This window comes from Pyrus communis, chromosome 7 (assembly GCF_041283825.1).
Source record: "Pyrus communis isolate YQ-2024b chromosome 7, ASM4128382v1, whole genome shotgun sequence".
NCBI classification, from domain to species: domain Eukaryota; kingdom Viridiplantae; phylum Streptophyta; class Magnoliopsida; order Rosales; family Rosaceae; genus Pyrus; species Pyrus communis.
This window is the reverse complement of record NC_142571.1, coordinates 27,747,991-27,764,930: the sequence shown is the minus strand read 5'-3', so window position 1 is coordinate 27,764,930 and position 16,940 is coordinate 27,747,991. Positions and strand designations below refer to the sequence as shown.

Here is a 16,940-nt window from a genome sequence, read left to right as displayed (position 1 = left end):
TTATTGTGTTTAATTCTAGAGATTCAAGGTGATTCACTTTCAATCGGAGCACATATAGCATGTCCATATTCAATTTTCAAGTTTTTCAGGCTTAACTTTCGTAGCTGCCTTAGATTTTCCAATGCTTTAATTAGTTTGATTTCGCAGTAATTTGTTTCCACATGGTGTATATGATAGCACCCAAATCTCTAAGCCCTATTCAACCTGCAGTTACACAAAGGCTAGAGAGGGAGAGGGAAGGAGGAGAGAGCAGAGCTCCCGAATTGTTTTTGTGTTTGTATTTCTTTTGTAAATTTTGATAATTTTTTTTTAAATTTAATTCCATTTGTAAATAAGTATATAAAATTTTACAACATAAAGAATTGTTTTTCTACATTTGCATTCGAGGATACATGTACGAATGCATATTATGTATTTCAAATGTGTCATATCATGATACAAACATTAACTATATTGTATATATGTAACTGAATTAATCTGTATGTACAAAAGGAGAAGGTTCAACGCTTAAAATTTCTAAAATTCACAATCTACCCTTTGGTTAACAAAAATTCTAAAATCCGCAATCCTACAAATTAATATCAAGAATACAAGACAGTAAAGAATGGGTTAAAAAAATAAAAAAATAAAAAATAAAAAAAAAAAATAATAAAAAAGGATCTTTAGGTTATGTTGAACAAAAGTATAGACACCTATACTTTTGTTTGAGTAGAGATGGGAAAAAACTCACATATATGATTTAATTTACTAAATCATATTCTTCAATCTTATTATTTCTCTCAGTTAATTGAATTGGTGATCAAGGGACAAAACTGACAAAAATATGAAGGGTTTTTATTCATTTTTAAAGCAAAGATACGAGGTAAATAGTTGTTAGTTATATCCTATAAAAACTTGATTAATTCATAAAAAAATTAATGAAATTTTATCATGTCATTGGAGCATTCTAAGTTTGAGGTCATGATATCTTGTTATTTTAATTTTTAATTAAAAACAATATATTGCAAACCACCAAAAAAATTACAAGAAAAATGCTAAGAACACCACACCCAAGCACGACACACAAAAGAAAAAAAAAAAGCGCAAAGAAGAAAGAGCCCCTCCCAGTCAATCTACACAAGAACCAAGGACAGCAGAGCTAACAATTCAATCTTAACGGCCCATAAACCTGTAGTCTTTAGACACTCCCATTTTTTTGATCAAGTTAGAATCAGGCATTCGACCAAGACGAAAAATTGGGACCACACAGGCAGTGGACTTCATTATCGTCATCTGTCGGGCCAGACTTGTAACCAAAATGAACATGACGTATATGTTTAACAATCCAATAATGTGGGCCATTATTTGGATCCATTTGTCGTGCAAACTCCGTCTTCATGTCATTAAACCAAAGATCTCTCAGATTTCGGAGATGGTGGATGCCAGATGGCACCTCCTTCAGTTGTGGGCAAGATACAATGTGAAACTTTTGGAGAAGAGGCATAACCCCATTGTCTATGATCAGTGAATTTAGTCCCTCCATTTCCCCGAGTTGTAGCTCCCTAAGCTTCTGAAATCCTCCTTCCTCAAAATGCAGCTGCACGCCATCATATCCCATTTGTCCCAAATGAAGCACCAACAGATTAGGTAGATTTTGAAGGGCTTTCAATGGAGAATCTCTAAGCCTTGACCAATCAATCACCAATTTGACGAGGTGTTGAAGATTTGAAATCCAACTTGGCAACTGCTCTAAACGCCCCCTCAAGATCAGAGACCGAATAAATTCTGGTGGAGTTGAAATGGATTCTAGATCAAGGACTTCATCTTCACTTATTGCACTTAAATCTAGAGATTCAAGGCGATTCATCCTTTCAATAGAAGCACACATAGCCCTTCCATATTCGCGTTTCAATTTTTTTAGGCCCAACTTCCGCAGCTGCCTTAAGTTTCCCAGTTCTTTGATTAGCTTGATCCCTCCATAATTCGCCTCCACATGGTACAGTTTTTGCAAAGCTTGTAAGCATCCAATACCTTCATGTATCTTCACTCCTCTTTCCGTATTCAAGCAAAAACGCATGCTGTAGTTACGATAGTAGACCAAAAGAAACCGCAGCTTAACAAGCTTATTGATCTTCGCTGGTATTTCATACACCAAAGACTGTTTTAGATCCAGAGTTTCTAAGTTTTTCAGATTGCCTATGGAGTCTGGAAGCAACTCCACCTTTGTATTCCTCAGGCTTAAATACGTCAAGAGATACAAATCCCCCACATATTTCGGAAGTTGATTGATTGGAGCGTCCATGAAATCCAAAACTTTCAGAAGTTGAAAGTTTCGCCTCAATGTATTGAGGAAAGACTCGGGCCATTCTTCTTGGTTGAAAGTAAAAACAGAACGAATATGAGACTCTGTAATGCTTCCCAAGACTTCAGAGGGACTGATGTTGATTGAGAGCCGCCGATTTGTTGTTTTAAAAGTTGACTTGTCTTTCGATAAGACATGACAGAAGCTTGAATCCCCACCCTTTTTAAGGAGGACTTCGCGCAACAGATCATGAACTCTACAACTTCGAGCTTTTCCATTCATGTAAACTTCTGACACTTGAACCAAGCTTCTGTGAATTAGCTCAGTCAAGTATTCCTCTCCAACCTCTTCCAGTGTCTTGCCGTCCTGCAATTTTACAAACCCTTCAGCAATCCACAACCGAATCAATCTTACACAACTAATTGAGTAGTCCTCTGGAAAGATGCCAAAATATAAGACGCATGATTTGAGGTAATATGGTAGATGGTGATAGCTGAGGGATAGGATTCTTGTGAGGCTTGTAAGATGGGGATTGCTTTCCAACTCTGAACTTAAGCTATTGTATAACTTCTGCCATTCAGAAACAACTTTGACTTTCGTTGACAGCAGACCACCTATGCAAACAATTGCCAAAGGTAGTCCTTCGCACTTTCGAACGATTTCCCGTGACATATCTTCTAACTCTGGAGGGCAATTTCCCTCCAATTCAAACCGAAATGCCTTTCTACAAAACAATTCCCATGCCTTGTTTGGAGGCAGAGGTTGCAGGTGATGAACATGAACAAAACAATATCTTTTGCAAAAATCGGCAACATCTTGACTCCTTGTAGTAATCATTATTCGTCCGCCTTTATTATCCGGTAAAGCATGTTCTATAGCCTCCCAAAAATCTACCTTCCACACATCATCAAACACAACAACATACCTCTTTTGCTGCAAATACTCTCTTGATTTTCTGATCAGGGACTCCTCATTCATTGTGTCAATTCCCTCTGGGAAATTCTCGTTCCTTGAACTGCAGAACATTTTGACTACTGTCCTCAGAAGATCCTCCACCTTGTATGTCTGGGACGCCGTAATCCAAGCGTAGCAATCAAATTGGTCGAGCACCGTCAGATTGTCATAAACTTTTCTGGCAAGAGTGGTCTTCCCAAGTCCTCCCATGCCAACCACTGATATCACTTCGCGTCTCGGCGCTTTCCCAACCAACAAATTAGTTAGCTTTGCTCTGGCTTGCTTAATCCCCACCACTTCAGCCTCCTCAATGAAAAGGGAAGCCACTCGAGGGTCATGCCACGGAAGAGTCTTTTCGCCATTATCTTGACCTTGCTGGTCAATGGAACTGAGTTCATATCTTTTTCTTCTTTCCTGAATATCCCGAACCAATTCTTTCATACGGTCAACTTTCGAAACTATCCCATCCTGTGATCTCGTTTTTTTAGCCAACCAGATAATTTTATGGAAAAAACGAATGAATCCAGGGTCTTGATGGTGCCGTGTGATGCGAAGCAAATATTCATCAATGACATCTTCAATGTAAAAAGCTGCTTCTCTTACTTGGTTGACCCAAGTTTTGACACTGTCATTCGTCGTCTCTCCATCTGCAGCCGCCTTAGCATCTGCGTCCCTGAGGAATGATCGGATGCTCTGTAGCTCGTCTCTGATGAAACCAACTCCTTCGCGTACGTCACTCGAAAGGTTTGCTTCTGTGGTGATGAGTAGTTGAATTAACTTGTCGATCACAAAGCATACAATTTGTTCTGCCATATAATATGAGCATCCAACAATCCCAAACTATATGCTATCTGTTTGGTTTGGGTGAGCAAACAGTTGCTCGGGAAAAAAAAAATGGGAATCAAAGGTAGAGAAAGGAAATCTGAAAACTAGAAGAAGAAGCAAGAATCAGGAGCAAATTGAATGCTGTGAAGCAGATGGCTTTGGTATCAAGAAAATCAGAAAAAATGAAGCAGGTTGAGAAAATTGATGGATTGAAATGTTCAGACACCTTTCTTATCACCTTCGGACAGGGGCTTCTGTACATCATGATTAAAGGTCTAGAATGCCAACAACCTTTTTACAGCTAGCAACTTATTTGATGCTTTCCTGTGGCTTTGCTTTTATTTTGTTTATGATGGGAATCTAGTAATGTGGATGACATCTATCTTTGATCGATACTTGTATTGAAAAAATTTAGGTTTAGAACACTCAACAGTGGTAACAACTTTTATACGAAGGTTTTTTTTTAACCGTCTTTGCCTAATAATTTAATGTTATGTGGAAGAAATTTTTTACTGATATTTATTATTGGATCAGCAATGTTATATCGTGATAAACATGTTTCATGCAAGTTTTGTCATTATCTGTGTTACTTTTTTCTCTAAATCAACGAGGAAAAGTGAAGAAAAAGAAAAGATATAAAGAGTCCAAAAAATAGAAAAGTAAGATGAAAGAGATGGAAACTTTTGGTGTTGAGTTGAAAGGCCACTAAACATAGCGGTGCCCACACAACAGTTTGAGCCTTACGTCAAAAAGGCCAGCAATATTAGAATGACACTTGTCTAGAATCTAAGACTTATAAGCCTTACATAGATAGATTAAATCTAAGCCCTACATTTGTCCAATTGACTCAAGTAAATCATAGCAACCTGAATCAAGGAAACCAGTGGACAATTTACTTTTCAACAAGGTGTGCTATCCACACATCATTTTTTTACTTCTCACACACCTTTTGTTAATTTATATTTATTGATCTTCTTCAATTTATCCGATCCGAAAGCCGAAAACTAAAAAGGTATGGGAGAAGTAAAAAAAAGTGTGTAGATATCACATCCCTTCAACAATCCGTGCTTGGATATTCATGTATTATTTCTGATAGGGTTGCAGACGTAAGGCCATCTCTAACCGAAGGGTCCAGAGGGACAGAGAGCCGAAAATAGCCTGAAAACCGTCTCCAACCGAGGGCTAGGGCAGAGGGATGTAGAATCTCAGAGGGCCTCACGGAATCTGAGAAGGCTAGAGGGTTGCAGGGCTGGCCAGAAAAACTGGAAATCCTGTCGGTTATAACCGATAAGATTTTTTTAAAATAATTTTGAATCCAACGGCTAGCTGATGTCAGCTAGTTGGCGCCAGTTACCGTTGGATTCAAATTTTTTTTTTCTTTTTTAGGGTTTTTTGGGCCTTTTTTTTCCTATAAATACCTAAACCATTCCTCACAAAATTTTCACCATTCCTACCATTTCAATTCTCATATTTTCTTTCCTCTTTCAAAAATCTATCCTTCAATTTTTTAATAATTTCGAAATGACCTCTTCTTCAATGAAAGAAGATGGTGTGCTTTTTTTTGTTTTCTTCTTTATATAAAAAATTCAAAACAAGATGTTGAGGTGGCTTAATAGTAATTGTTTAAATAGAAATGGATGGAAGAAGAGAGAGATTAGAAATAGAGATAATCCTACTTCGTCTTAAAAAGAGATAATGATAGGGAGTTTTAAATTTATAAACAAAATTTTGTAAACTAAATGACATAGAAGTTGATGATTAAATTATGACTTAAACGTTAATAAACATGCTCATTTTTATTAATTACACATAATTTAATTTGTAAATTTTGTTGACAAATTTAATTTTCTAAGCATTATTTTAAAAAGAGACTAAAACGATATCGTGGTAGGCCTTTTGTGGAAATTTTCAGGTCGACGGGCCGAGGGTCCACTCCAACAACACCGATACTGTCCCCACTTAACCACCTGCACAATCCTCAGGTGTGGGGTTTTATCACAAAAGGCCTCGGTGTTAATTAGAGAGGACCTGCACAATCCTCAAAGGCCTCGGTGTTAATTAGAGAGGGGTATTTCTATTTAAAGCACTCTTCTCTTCTCCCTCTGTTCGATGTGGGACTGGGGGTTCCAACACTCCCCCGCACGTGAGACCCCACGTGGCATCTTTGGCCTACGTGGACAATCACGCGGGGCCAATGGGGACCCACCCAATCACGTGGCAGTACGGGCCCATCCCCTGGCTCTGATACCATGTGGAAATTTTCAGGTCGACGGGCCGAGGGCTCACTCCAACAACACCGATACTGTCCTCACTTAACCACCTGCACAATCCTCAGGTGTGGGGTTTTATCACAAAAGGCCTCGGTGTTAATTAGAAAGAGGTATTTCTATTTAAAGCACTCTTCTCTTCTTCCTCTGTCCGATGTGGGACTCGGGTTCCAACACCTTTCATGGTGAGAGCCCTTCGACACGGAAAAGTCTTACATACAGCTGGCAAGGCCTTTTCTTTCCTTCAGTTTTTGGCTTTTTGCCCTTTTTCAAGTGTGTTGAGACTTGAGTATAATTTTTAATCTTTAAATTCTTGGCCCGTCATTTAATTTGTTCGAGTGTGAGAATTAGTCACCGTAGACATTGATTATCTGGGTTGTGAGAAACAATCATTGTTGCTTTGCTCACATCAACTCCTCACAAACATCATGTACGCCACATCTTGGTCCGAACTTGTAAATAAAAAGAACATCTTGTAGATGTTAAACAAACCAATAATGTTGCCCGTTATTTGGTCCATATGTTGTTGGAACTCTTTTGGCATGCCAGCAAATCTAAGAAAGCATAGATTTCTGAGGTACTGGATGCCAGAGGGCACCTGCTTCAGTTGAGGGGAAGGCCCAATTTGTAACTCTCGGAGAAGAGGCATGGCCCCATTGTCTATGATCAATGAGTTTAGTCCAGGCTACAAGTCCTTGAGACATAAATTTCCCACGTATTCGGCTGGGTTGGATTAGTCGGTTCGTGAAAAAGGCAACAATGTTCATACAAAGTGGGTAGTGTAGCACCCAGTCAAACAATGCCAAACACACTGATTGAATTAATGAGAATCTGTTAATAAAAATATCAATCGAGAAAGAATTTAAAGGGAGAGAGAAAGATGCTTGCAGCTGCCATCAATCCATCACGAATTTGTAGTGGAGCAGTTCCCGCAAAAGATCATGAACTCTACAACTTCGAGCTTTTCCATCAATGTAAACTATTTTTCTCTTATTTCGAATGAAACTAAAATGTTCTTTTCACGATCAAAAGCACAGAACCTTGTTTTCGTAAAATTTATGCTACCTTTTTCGACACCTAGTGTAACCAGAGAGGTTGATGCTTGAGCTGTTCAGCAACCTGCTTCACAAATGCATAAAGAGCCCTTCAGAAATTCTTATGAAAATTTCATAAATTATTGAACTTCCTTAATCACAACTGGGTGGATTAAATACGCTGTTCGACTTGAGTGTAACAACCTCGTATCGATCATGATAAAGTATACAATTCAACAAAGATTAAACAGATCAGAGATGCAAAAACTATAAAATGAAAAATGCAAAAAGGCACATGTCAGAGAAAACACCAAACAGTTAGAGCCAAAAATACATTGATGACAACAGAAACATCATCCGAGACAAAAAAAATTAGCACCTCCTTGTAACCGGTTGGAGTGAACTTCTCGGCAGTTATTTTGCTTGGCCAGCTGACTTGCCGTGGGTTTCATTAACGTTGAACTCCTTGATAGAGGTGGTGACTTGCCAGGGGACTTTGGTTTAGCGCTTGCAGTGTCTTGAGCCATGTGATTAGGGAGTTCTAATCGTGTCGAAACACCATAAAACATGACAGTAAGAAACAACTTCATATGCTAATTCATGTTAAGCCGATTTAGAAAACAGAAAATATTATCGAGTCGAAATTTTAATAAGAAATGAGAGGAGGCAGAAGAAGTACACAGTGTACCTCTAATATTATCGTCTACTACTGCAGAGACCTCCGCTTCCATGCAATAATTTGAGTCAATACATCTGATAACTTCAACTTCTTAAACATCTTTTGGTTTGGCGGAGTTTTTTACAAGTTCCGGATGATTCCTTTTTGCCAGTTCAACAATTTTTCAAGGAAAGCTAAGGGATTTAAAACAAGGGACAATTAACCGAAGAAAAAACAGAGTTAGTGGTTAATTTATCAAATTACAAGTAATTATAATTCTCTTAATCTCTAATTTGTTCACGTAAACAATGTAATACAGTTCAGATGCATGAATTAAACATACAGATATTGAAATGAATTAGCAGAATCGATCATCAATTGATGTGGTAAGCATAGAAAATGATCAAAAAATTCGTTGTTTTGGCACATGACTAGGAGAACAGCAAACCAATGTTTCTGAAAACGCTTACGCAAGGGCTGATAACCTCCTGCTGGCAGGAACCATTCCTCCGCCTCCTCGGCCTCCCGACCAGTCTCCGGCAGAGTGAAATCAAAGAACTTGGGCGCATCGAATTCATAGTCCATGTCAATTTCTCCCCCCTCGAAAGCCTCCTTAACGAACTTCACCATTTCTTCGTCCATCTCTGTCTCCCCCTCCCTATGAACCAGCTTTCAGGCAAATGAGCCAGCAAATTTTAAAAGTAATTTATGTCATAATATTCTGGAATGTTTTACTCCATTGCTGATTCTCGCGTTCTCGAAAAGCTTTCGGGGGACTTCCGAAGAAACGACCGAGATTCAAAGTTTCCCGGGAAATCAAAATGCCGAAACAGAGGAGGAGAGAGAGAGAGAGAGAGAGAGAGAGAGAGAGAGAGAGATTATATATAAATATATGTGTATATGTATATCATGCCCTTTAACCAGAGGGATTCCTATTTAAAAAAAAAAAATGGGAACACTTTCTTGACCGTTGGATTAACTTTAATGAAGTTGTGTCAGAATAAATCACAGGCAACACAATCTTAATTGCACAATTTTATTAAAGCCAAATCTAACAGTCAAAGAGGGTGTCCCATTTTTTTTAGAAAAATGGGGATCCCTCTCGTTAAAGGATTCCGATATGTATATATGTATGTAGAAGTTTTGATTAAGGTTAATGTGAAACCCTAATTGAAATTTCTGATATGTGAAGAAGAAATGGAAGATTGGATATTTGTTTTGGGCGATAATTTCGGATTGGTTAGAGGGCAAACTCAGCAACAAAAAGAAAGACGATGAAGACAAAGGAGGAGGAGGACGACGACGACGACTTTTCTTAGTGCCCAACGTTGACAGAAATGTTCCTCCGATCCAAAATTTTGAAATTGTGGGCTCCACTCCACTACCCCAAACACTTATTTTGTGGGCCCCCACTTAACATATTCGTTGCGTCTAACTAAATGGGAGTTTTAAGGGTATATACTTATAATAAGCATCTAATAAACCTTTGGCAGTTGAATTTTGATACTACGAGCCGGTTAATTTTAGAATATTCAGGCCAAATGACACAAGAATCTCACGTTTTTATAATTTTCAAGCCATAGCCAATAAGCAATTTTGATTCTTTTTTTTTTTAATTTTAATTCCATTTGTAAACAAGTATATCAAATTTGACAACCATAAAGAACTATTTTTTCTCCGTTGCATGCAAGGATACATGTATAAATGCATATTATGTTTTTCAAATATATCATATCATGACAAATTTAACTATATTAAAGATATGTGGCTAAATTAATCTATATGCAAAACGAGAAGGCTCAACACTTCAAATTTCTAAAATTCACAATCTACCCTTTGGTTAACAAAATTTCTAAAATCCACAATCCTACAAATTCATGTCAAGAAAATAAAATAGTAAAGAATTGGTAAATATAAAAAAAATTGGATATTTAGGTTAAGTTGAACGAAAATATATGATTTAATTTACTAAATCATGTTCTTCAATCTTATTACTTTTCTCAATTAATTGAATTGTTGATCAAGTGACAAAACCCAAAAAATATTGAAGGGTTTTTATTCATTTTTACAGCAAAGATACGATGTCACATCCCAACCCTCAGCTCCAACTATATTGTCCGCTTTGGCATTCCCTGCCCGAAGACAGAGCTACCGCACGGTTTTGTTTCTGTGGACCGGTACTCAGCCGTAGCCAGCGCCTGCTCTCCCCTAGGGGAGTCCACAAAAGGCCTAGTTGAAACTTAAGGTTGGCAATGGATATATAAGGCCCAAAGACCACGCCCTCACGGGCGATGTGGGATACTACAATCCACCCCCCTTAGGGAGCCCGACGTCCTCGTCGGCACACCACGACCGTGAGTCTGGCTCTGATACCAAATTGTCACATCCCAACCCTTAGCTCCAACTATATTGTCCGCTTTGGCATTCCCTGCCTCAGCTCCAACTATATTGTCCGCTTTGGCATTCCCTGCCCGAAGACAGAGCTACCGCACGGTTTTGTTTCTGTGGACCGGTACTCAGCCGTAGCCAGCGCCTGCTCTCCCCTAGGGGAGTCCACAAAAGGCCTAGTTGAAACTTAAGGTTGGCAATGGATATATAAGGCCCAAAGACCACGCCCTCACGGGCGATGTGGGATACTACAATCCACCCCCCTTAGGGAGCCCGACGTCCTCGTCGGCACACCACGACCGTGAGTCTGGCTCTGATACCAAATTGTCACATCCCAACCCTTAGCTCCAACTATATTGTCCGCTTTGGCATTCCCTGCCTCAGCTCCAACTATATTGTCCGCTTTGGCATTCCCTGCCCGAAGACAGAGCTACCGCACGGTTTTGTTTCTGTGGACCGGTACTCAGCCGTAGCCAGCGCCTGCTCTCCCCTCAGGGAGTCCACAAAAGGCCTAGTTGAAACTTAAGGTTGGCAATGGATATATAAGGCCCAAAGACCACGCCCTCACGGGCGATGTGGGATACTACAATCCACCCCCCTTAGGGAGCCCGACGTCCTCGTCGGCACACCACGACCGTGAGTCTGGTTCTGATACCAAATTGTCACATCCCAACCCTCAGCTCCAACTATATTGTCCGCTTTGGCATTCCTTGCCCGAAGACAGAGCTACCGCACGGTTTTGTTTCTGTGGACCGGTACTCAGCCGTAGCCAGCGCCTGCTCTCCCCTCAGGGAGTCCACAAAAGGCCTAGTTGAAACTTAAGGTTAGCAATGGATATATAAGGCCCAAAGACCACGCCCTCACGGGCGATGTGGGATACTACATACGAGGTACATAATTGTCACTTATCTCCCGTAAAAACTTGATGCATTCATAAAAAAAAAATGAATGAAATTTTATCATGTCATTTGAGCATTCCAAATCTGAGGTGATGATAGCTTTTTATTTTAATTTTTAATAAAAAATAATTTATTATAATCACCAATAAAATTACAAGAAAAATGCTAAGAAGACCACACCACACCTTAACAAGGATAGCAGAGCAAACAATTTAGACACTCCCATATTTTTGATCAGTTGGAATCAGGCATTCAACCAAGACGAAAAGTCGAGATCATTAAGGGAGTGGGCTTTATATTGGCCAATTCTCGGGCCAGGCTCGTAAGCAAAACGAACTTGTCGTATATGTTTAACAGCCCAATAATGTGGGCCATTATTTGGATCCATTTGTCGTGCAAACTCCTTGGTCATGCCATAAAACACAAGATCTCTCAGATGTCGGAGATGGTGGATCCCAAATGGCACCTCCTTCAGTTGTGGGCAATGTCCAATGTAAAGCTCTTGGAGACGAGGCATAACCCCATTGTCTATGATCAACGAACTTAGTCCCTCCATTTCCGAGAGTACGAGCTCCGTAAGTCTCTGAAATTCTCCTCCCTCAAAATGCAGCTGCACGCCATCATATCCCATTTTTCCCACACGAAGCTCCATCAGATTGGGTAGATTTTGAAGGGCTTGCAATGGAGAATCTCTCAACCTTGACCACTGAATCCCCAATTTGACGAGGTGTTGAAGATTTGAAATCCAACTTGGCAACTGCTGTAAACGCCCCTTCAAGTACAGAGACCGAATAAATTTTGGTGGAGTTGAAATGGATTCTATATCAAGGACTTCATCTTCACTTATTGCACTTAAATCTAGAGTTTCAAGGTCTTCCATCTTTTCAATAGAAGCACACAGAGCCCTTCCATCTTCACGTTTCAATTTTTTTAGGCCCAACTTCCGCAGCTGCGTTAACTTTCCCAGTTCTTTGATTAGCTTGATCCCTCCATGATTCGCCTCCACATGGTACAGCTTTTGCAAAGCTTGTAAGCATCCAATACCTTCATGCATCTTCACTCCTCTTTGCCTATTTATGCAAAAATCCATGTTGTCGTCGCGATAGTAGGCCAAAAGATGCCGCAGCTTAACAAGCTTCTTGATCTTGGTCGGTATTTCGTACACCAAAGACTGTTTTAGATCCAGGGTTTCTAAGTTTTGCAGATTGCCTATGGAGTTTGGAAGCAACTTCACCTTTGTATTCCTCAGGCTTAAGTATGTCAAGAGATACAAATCCCCCACATATTTCGGAAGTTGATTGATTGGAGCATCCATGAAATCCAATACTTTCAGGAGTTTAAAGTTTCCCCTCAATGTATTGAGGAAAGACTCGGGCCATTCTTCTTGGTTGAAAGCAAATACAGAGCGAATTTGAGACTCTCTAATGCTTCCCAGGGCATCAGAGGGACTGCTGTCGATTGAGGGACTGCTGTCGATTGAGAGACGTCGAGTTCGAGTTGTTGGTTTTGAGGTCAACTCAAATTCTGATAACAAATGACAGAAGCTTGAATCCACACCCTTTTTAAGGAGCACTTCGCGCCAAAGATCATGAACTCTACAACTTCGAGCTTTTCCATCAATGGAAACTTCTGACACTTGAACCAGGCTTCTGTGAATTAGCTCAGTCAAATATTCCCCTCCAACATCTTCCAGTGTCTTGCCCTTCTGCCATTCTACAAACCCTTCAGCGATCCACAACCGTATCAATCTTACGCAATTAATTGAGTAGTCCTCTGGAAAGATGCCAAAGTATAAGACACACGATTTGAGGTGATATGGTAGATGGTAATAGCTGAGGGATAAGATTCTTGTGAGGCCTGTAAGAATGAGATTGCTTTCCAACTCTGAACTTAAGCTATTGGATAACTTCCGCCATTCATCCACCACTTTATCTTTCCTTGACAGCAGACCACCTATGCAAACAATTGCCAAAGGTAGTCCCTCGCACTTTTTAACGATTTCCCGTGACATATCTTCTAACTCTGGAGGGCACTTTCCCTCCAATTCAACCTGAAATGCCTTTCTACAAAACAATTCCCATGCCTTCTCCGGAGGCAGAGGTTGCAAGTGATGGACATGAACAAAACAAGATTTTTTGCAAAAATCGGCAACATCTTGATTCCTTGTAGTAATCATTATTCGTCCGCCTTTATTACCTGGTAAGGCATGTTCTATAGCCCCCCAAAAATCTTCTCTCCACACATCATCAAACACAACAACATACCTCTTTTGCTGCAAATACTCTCCTGATTTTCTGATCAGGGACTCCTCATCCATTGTGTCAATTCCTTCTGGGTAAGGATCCTTCCTTGAATCGCAGAACTTTTTGACTACCATCCTCAGAAGATCCTCCTCCTTGTACGACTGGGACACCGAAAACCAAGCGTAGCAATCAAAGTGGTCCATCACCGTCTGACTGTCGTAAACTTTCTTGGCTAGAGTGGTCTTCCCAAGTCCTCCCATGCCAACCACAGATATCACTTCGCGTCTCGGCTCTCCTCCTACCAACAAATCAGTTAGCTCTTTTCTGGCAGAGTCAATCCCCACCACTTCATCCTCCCCAATGACAAGGGAAGCCACTCGAGGGTCATGCCGTAGAGGAGTCCTTTCGCCATTATCTCCACCTTGCTGGTCAATGGGACTGAGTACGTATCTTTTTCTTCTTTCCAGAATATCACGAACCAATTTCTTCATACGGTCAACTTTCGAAACTATCCCATCCTGTGATCTCATTCTTTTAGCCAACCGGATAATTTTATGGAAAAAACGAATGAACCCAGGATCTTGATGACGCCGTGTGATGCGGAGCAAATATTCATCGATGACATCTTCAATGTAAAAAGCTGCGTCTCTTACTTGGTTGATCCAAGTTTTGACACTGTCATTCGTCGTCTCTCCATCTGCAGCCGCCTTAGCATCTGCGTCCCTGAGGAATGATCGGATGCTCTGTAGCTCGTCTCTGATGAAACTAACTCCTTCGCGTGCGTCTCTTGAAAGGTTTTCCCCTGTGGTGATGAGTAGTTGAATTAACTTGTCGATCACTAAGCGTACAATTTGTTCTGCCATAGAATACGAGCATCCAACAACCCCAAATTATATGCTATCTGTTTGGTTTGGGTGAGCAAACAGTTGCTCGGAAAAAAAAAAAAAAAAAACGATTGGGAATCAAAGGTAGAGAAAGGAAATCTGAAAACTGAAGCAAGAATCAGGAGCAATTTGAATGCTGTGAAGCAGATGTCTTTGGTATCAAGAAAATCAGAAGCAATGAAGCAGATTGAGAAAATTGGTGGATTGAAATGTTCAGACACCTTCCTTATAACCTTTAGACTGGGGCTTCTGTACATCATGATTAAAGGGCTAGAACGCCAATAACCATTTTACAGCTAGCAACTTATTTGGTGCTTTCCTGTGGTTTTGAGGAAATTTTTCGCAATACACACGAGTGATACACCATTTGTTTTTATAAAAGTGGGGGAAATTTTATTTTTTAAATTATTAATTTTTTAACACACTTATCATATTCTTTGTATAGTAACATATGGTGTACCATTCCGTGTACCGATCACATTAAAAAAATCTCTCATAGCCTTTTATTTTTTTTAGGCTTTTTAGCTAAAATGGTCTTTGAGATTTCAAATCAATAGAAGTGGTCCCTGATATTGTCCATCATACATCATTTTGATCATTCCGTTAAAAACTCTGTTAAGTGTCTCGGAACTCTTGGCCAGAAGTTGGAGCAATTTTCAAAGCTTCGTAACTTAATCGTTTCTTTACCAAATTCTACTCATAGTATATCAAAATGAAGATAGTAAAGTGTAGAATAAGATTATAACTATTTGGAAGCCCAATGGTTGTCGGAGATGGTCGGAAAATAGCCTCAAAGTTAACTGGTCCGAGGGAAAACTGGAAAACTCGCTGGAAATTAAGTAAACTTTAAACGCTCATAACTTCTTCAATACTCAACAAAATGAAGTGATTTAAAAACGAAAATCATACTTCTCAACGAGACAAAGAGAATGGTTCCTTTTTGATGGCTAACTCACTGTGATTTGCCCGAAAAATGGCTTGAAAGTGGCTAACTCGAGACCAAGACAGCCACTTTCAAGCCGTTTTTCGGCCAAACTACAGCGAGTTAGCCATTTAAAAAGCTATCATTCTCTTCATCTTGTTGAAAAGTATGATTTTCATTTTTGAATCACTTGATTTCGTTGAGTATTGAAGAAGTTATGAACGTTTAAAATTTATCCAATTTCCGGCGAGTTTTTCAGTTTTCTCTCGGATCAGTCAACTTTGAGGCTATTTTTCGACCATCTCCGATAACTATTGGGCCTCCAAATAGGTATAATTTTATTCTACACTTTCTTATCTTCATTTTGATATATTATGGGTCGAATTTGGTTAAGAAACGATTGAGTTATGAAGCTTTGAAAATTGCTCAAACTTCCGCCCAAGAGCTCTCAGACACTTAATAGAGTTTTTAACGGAATGACCAAAATGATGGATGTGGACAATCTCAGGGACCACTTCTATTGATTTGAAATCTTAGGGACCAAAGTGAGGAGTTATGCAAATCTCAAAGACCATTTTGGCTAAAAAACCTTTTGTTTATGATGAGAATCTAGTAATATGGATGACAGTTATCTTTTATCGATACTTGTCTTGAAAAAGTTGGGTTAGGACACTCAACAGTAATAGCAAATTTTATACAAAGGTCTTTTTTTTTACCGTTTTTGTCTAATAATTCAATATTATGGGAAAGAAATTTTTTAGTGATATTTATTATTGGATCAAAACACTACATCGAGGTAAACATGTTTCATGCAAGTCTTGCCATTAACCATGGCATCTCCTAGAAGAACATGATGTTGGCAGTGGGAAATAAAAAAGAATTTTAATTTGAGCATACAGAGGGACAAGGTATTGTGGTGTTAAGTAAGACTTACCTGTGCATAGGCGTTCACAAAGCCGGAATCACACAGGTCGTGAATCTTATATACGCCTCATGTTGTCCTAAGCTTGTAAATAAAAATAACATCTCGTATAAGCTGACAATCCAATAATATCGGCCATTTTTCAGATCCTCATCTCGTTGGAATTGGTTCGGCATGTTAATAAATCTAAAGATTTGTTGAAAGTTTTGCTTCTGTGGTGACGACGGGAGAAATTAACTTATACCATTGCTTCTGCCATTTAGTTCTTACCTTATACAACCAAGAACCTCTGTTGCTTTTGCTCTGGAATCAGGTTTCAACACACTATTTGTGTTATTTTGTTTCTGTAAAATCAAAGAGGAAAAGTCAAGAAGAAGAAAACGTATAATGGTGGAAGAGAGGGTAACATTGGAACCCAGATCCTCTCCAAATCTCTAAAATCGGAGCTCAGGAATCAAATGATCTGGACCGTTAAAATTTGATCTAACAGCTACAAACCGGAAACTCTTCTCAAAATTATAATAATTGTAGCCGTTTAATTAAATTTTAACGGTCCGAATCAGTTCATCTCTGGGCTTCGATTTTTAAGATCAGGAGAGGATCTGCATTCGAAATATTGGATGTTGAATTGAAAGGCCACTACTGCTGCACGAACCATATTAT

The 16,940-nt window shown here is 39.4% G+C and overlaps 2 protein-coding genes and 1 long non-coding RNA gene across 3 annotated transcripts; all 3 read right to left on the bottom strand.

Moving 5' to 3' along the window:
- Positions 1-980: 980 nt before the first annotated feature.
- On the bottom strand, positions 981-4,474 carry LOC148696003 (disease resistance protein RPM1-like). The gene has a single exon (XM_088696822.1). The coding sequence runs from the start codon at positions 4,046-4,048 to the stop codon at positions 1,211-1,213; it is 2,838 nt and encodes a 945-aa protein (XP_088552948.1). The 5' UTR covers positions 4,049-4,474; the 3' UTR covers positions 981-1,210.
- Positions 4,475-7,121: 2,647 nt separating this feature from the next.
- On the bottom strand, positions 7,122-8,859 carry LOC148696002 (uncharacterized). The gene is made up of 3 exons (XR_015964619.1): positions 8,490-8,859; positions 8,050-8,213; positions 7,122-7,902 (listed from the first exon to the last, which is right to left on the bottom strand). It is a non-coding gene; the product is annotated as an uncharacterized LOC148696002 (long non-coding RNA).
- Positions 8,860-11,374: 2,515 nt separating this feature from the next.
- LOC137734938 (disease resistance protein RPM1-like) lies at positions 11,375-14,712 on the bottom strand. Its single transcript, XM_088696821.1, has one exon. It carries the CDS (start codon positions 14,410-14,412, stop codon positions 11,551-11,553), a length of 2,862 nt encoding a protein of 953 aa, XP_088552947.1. The 5' UTR covers positions 14,413-14,712; the 3' UTR covers positions 11,375-11,550.
- Between the last annotated feature and the right edge of the window lie 2,228 nt (positions 14,713-16,940).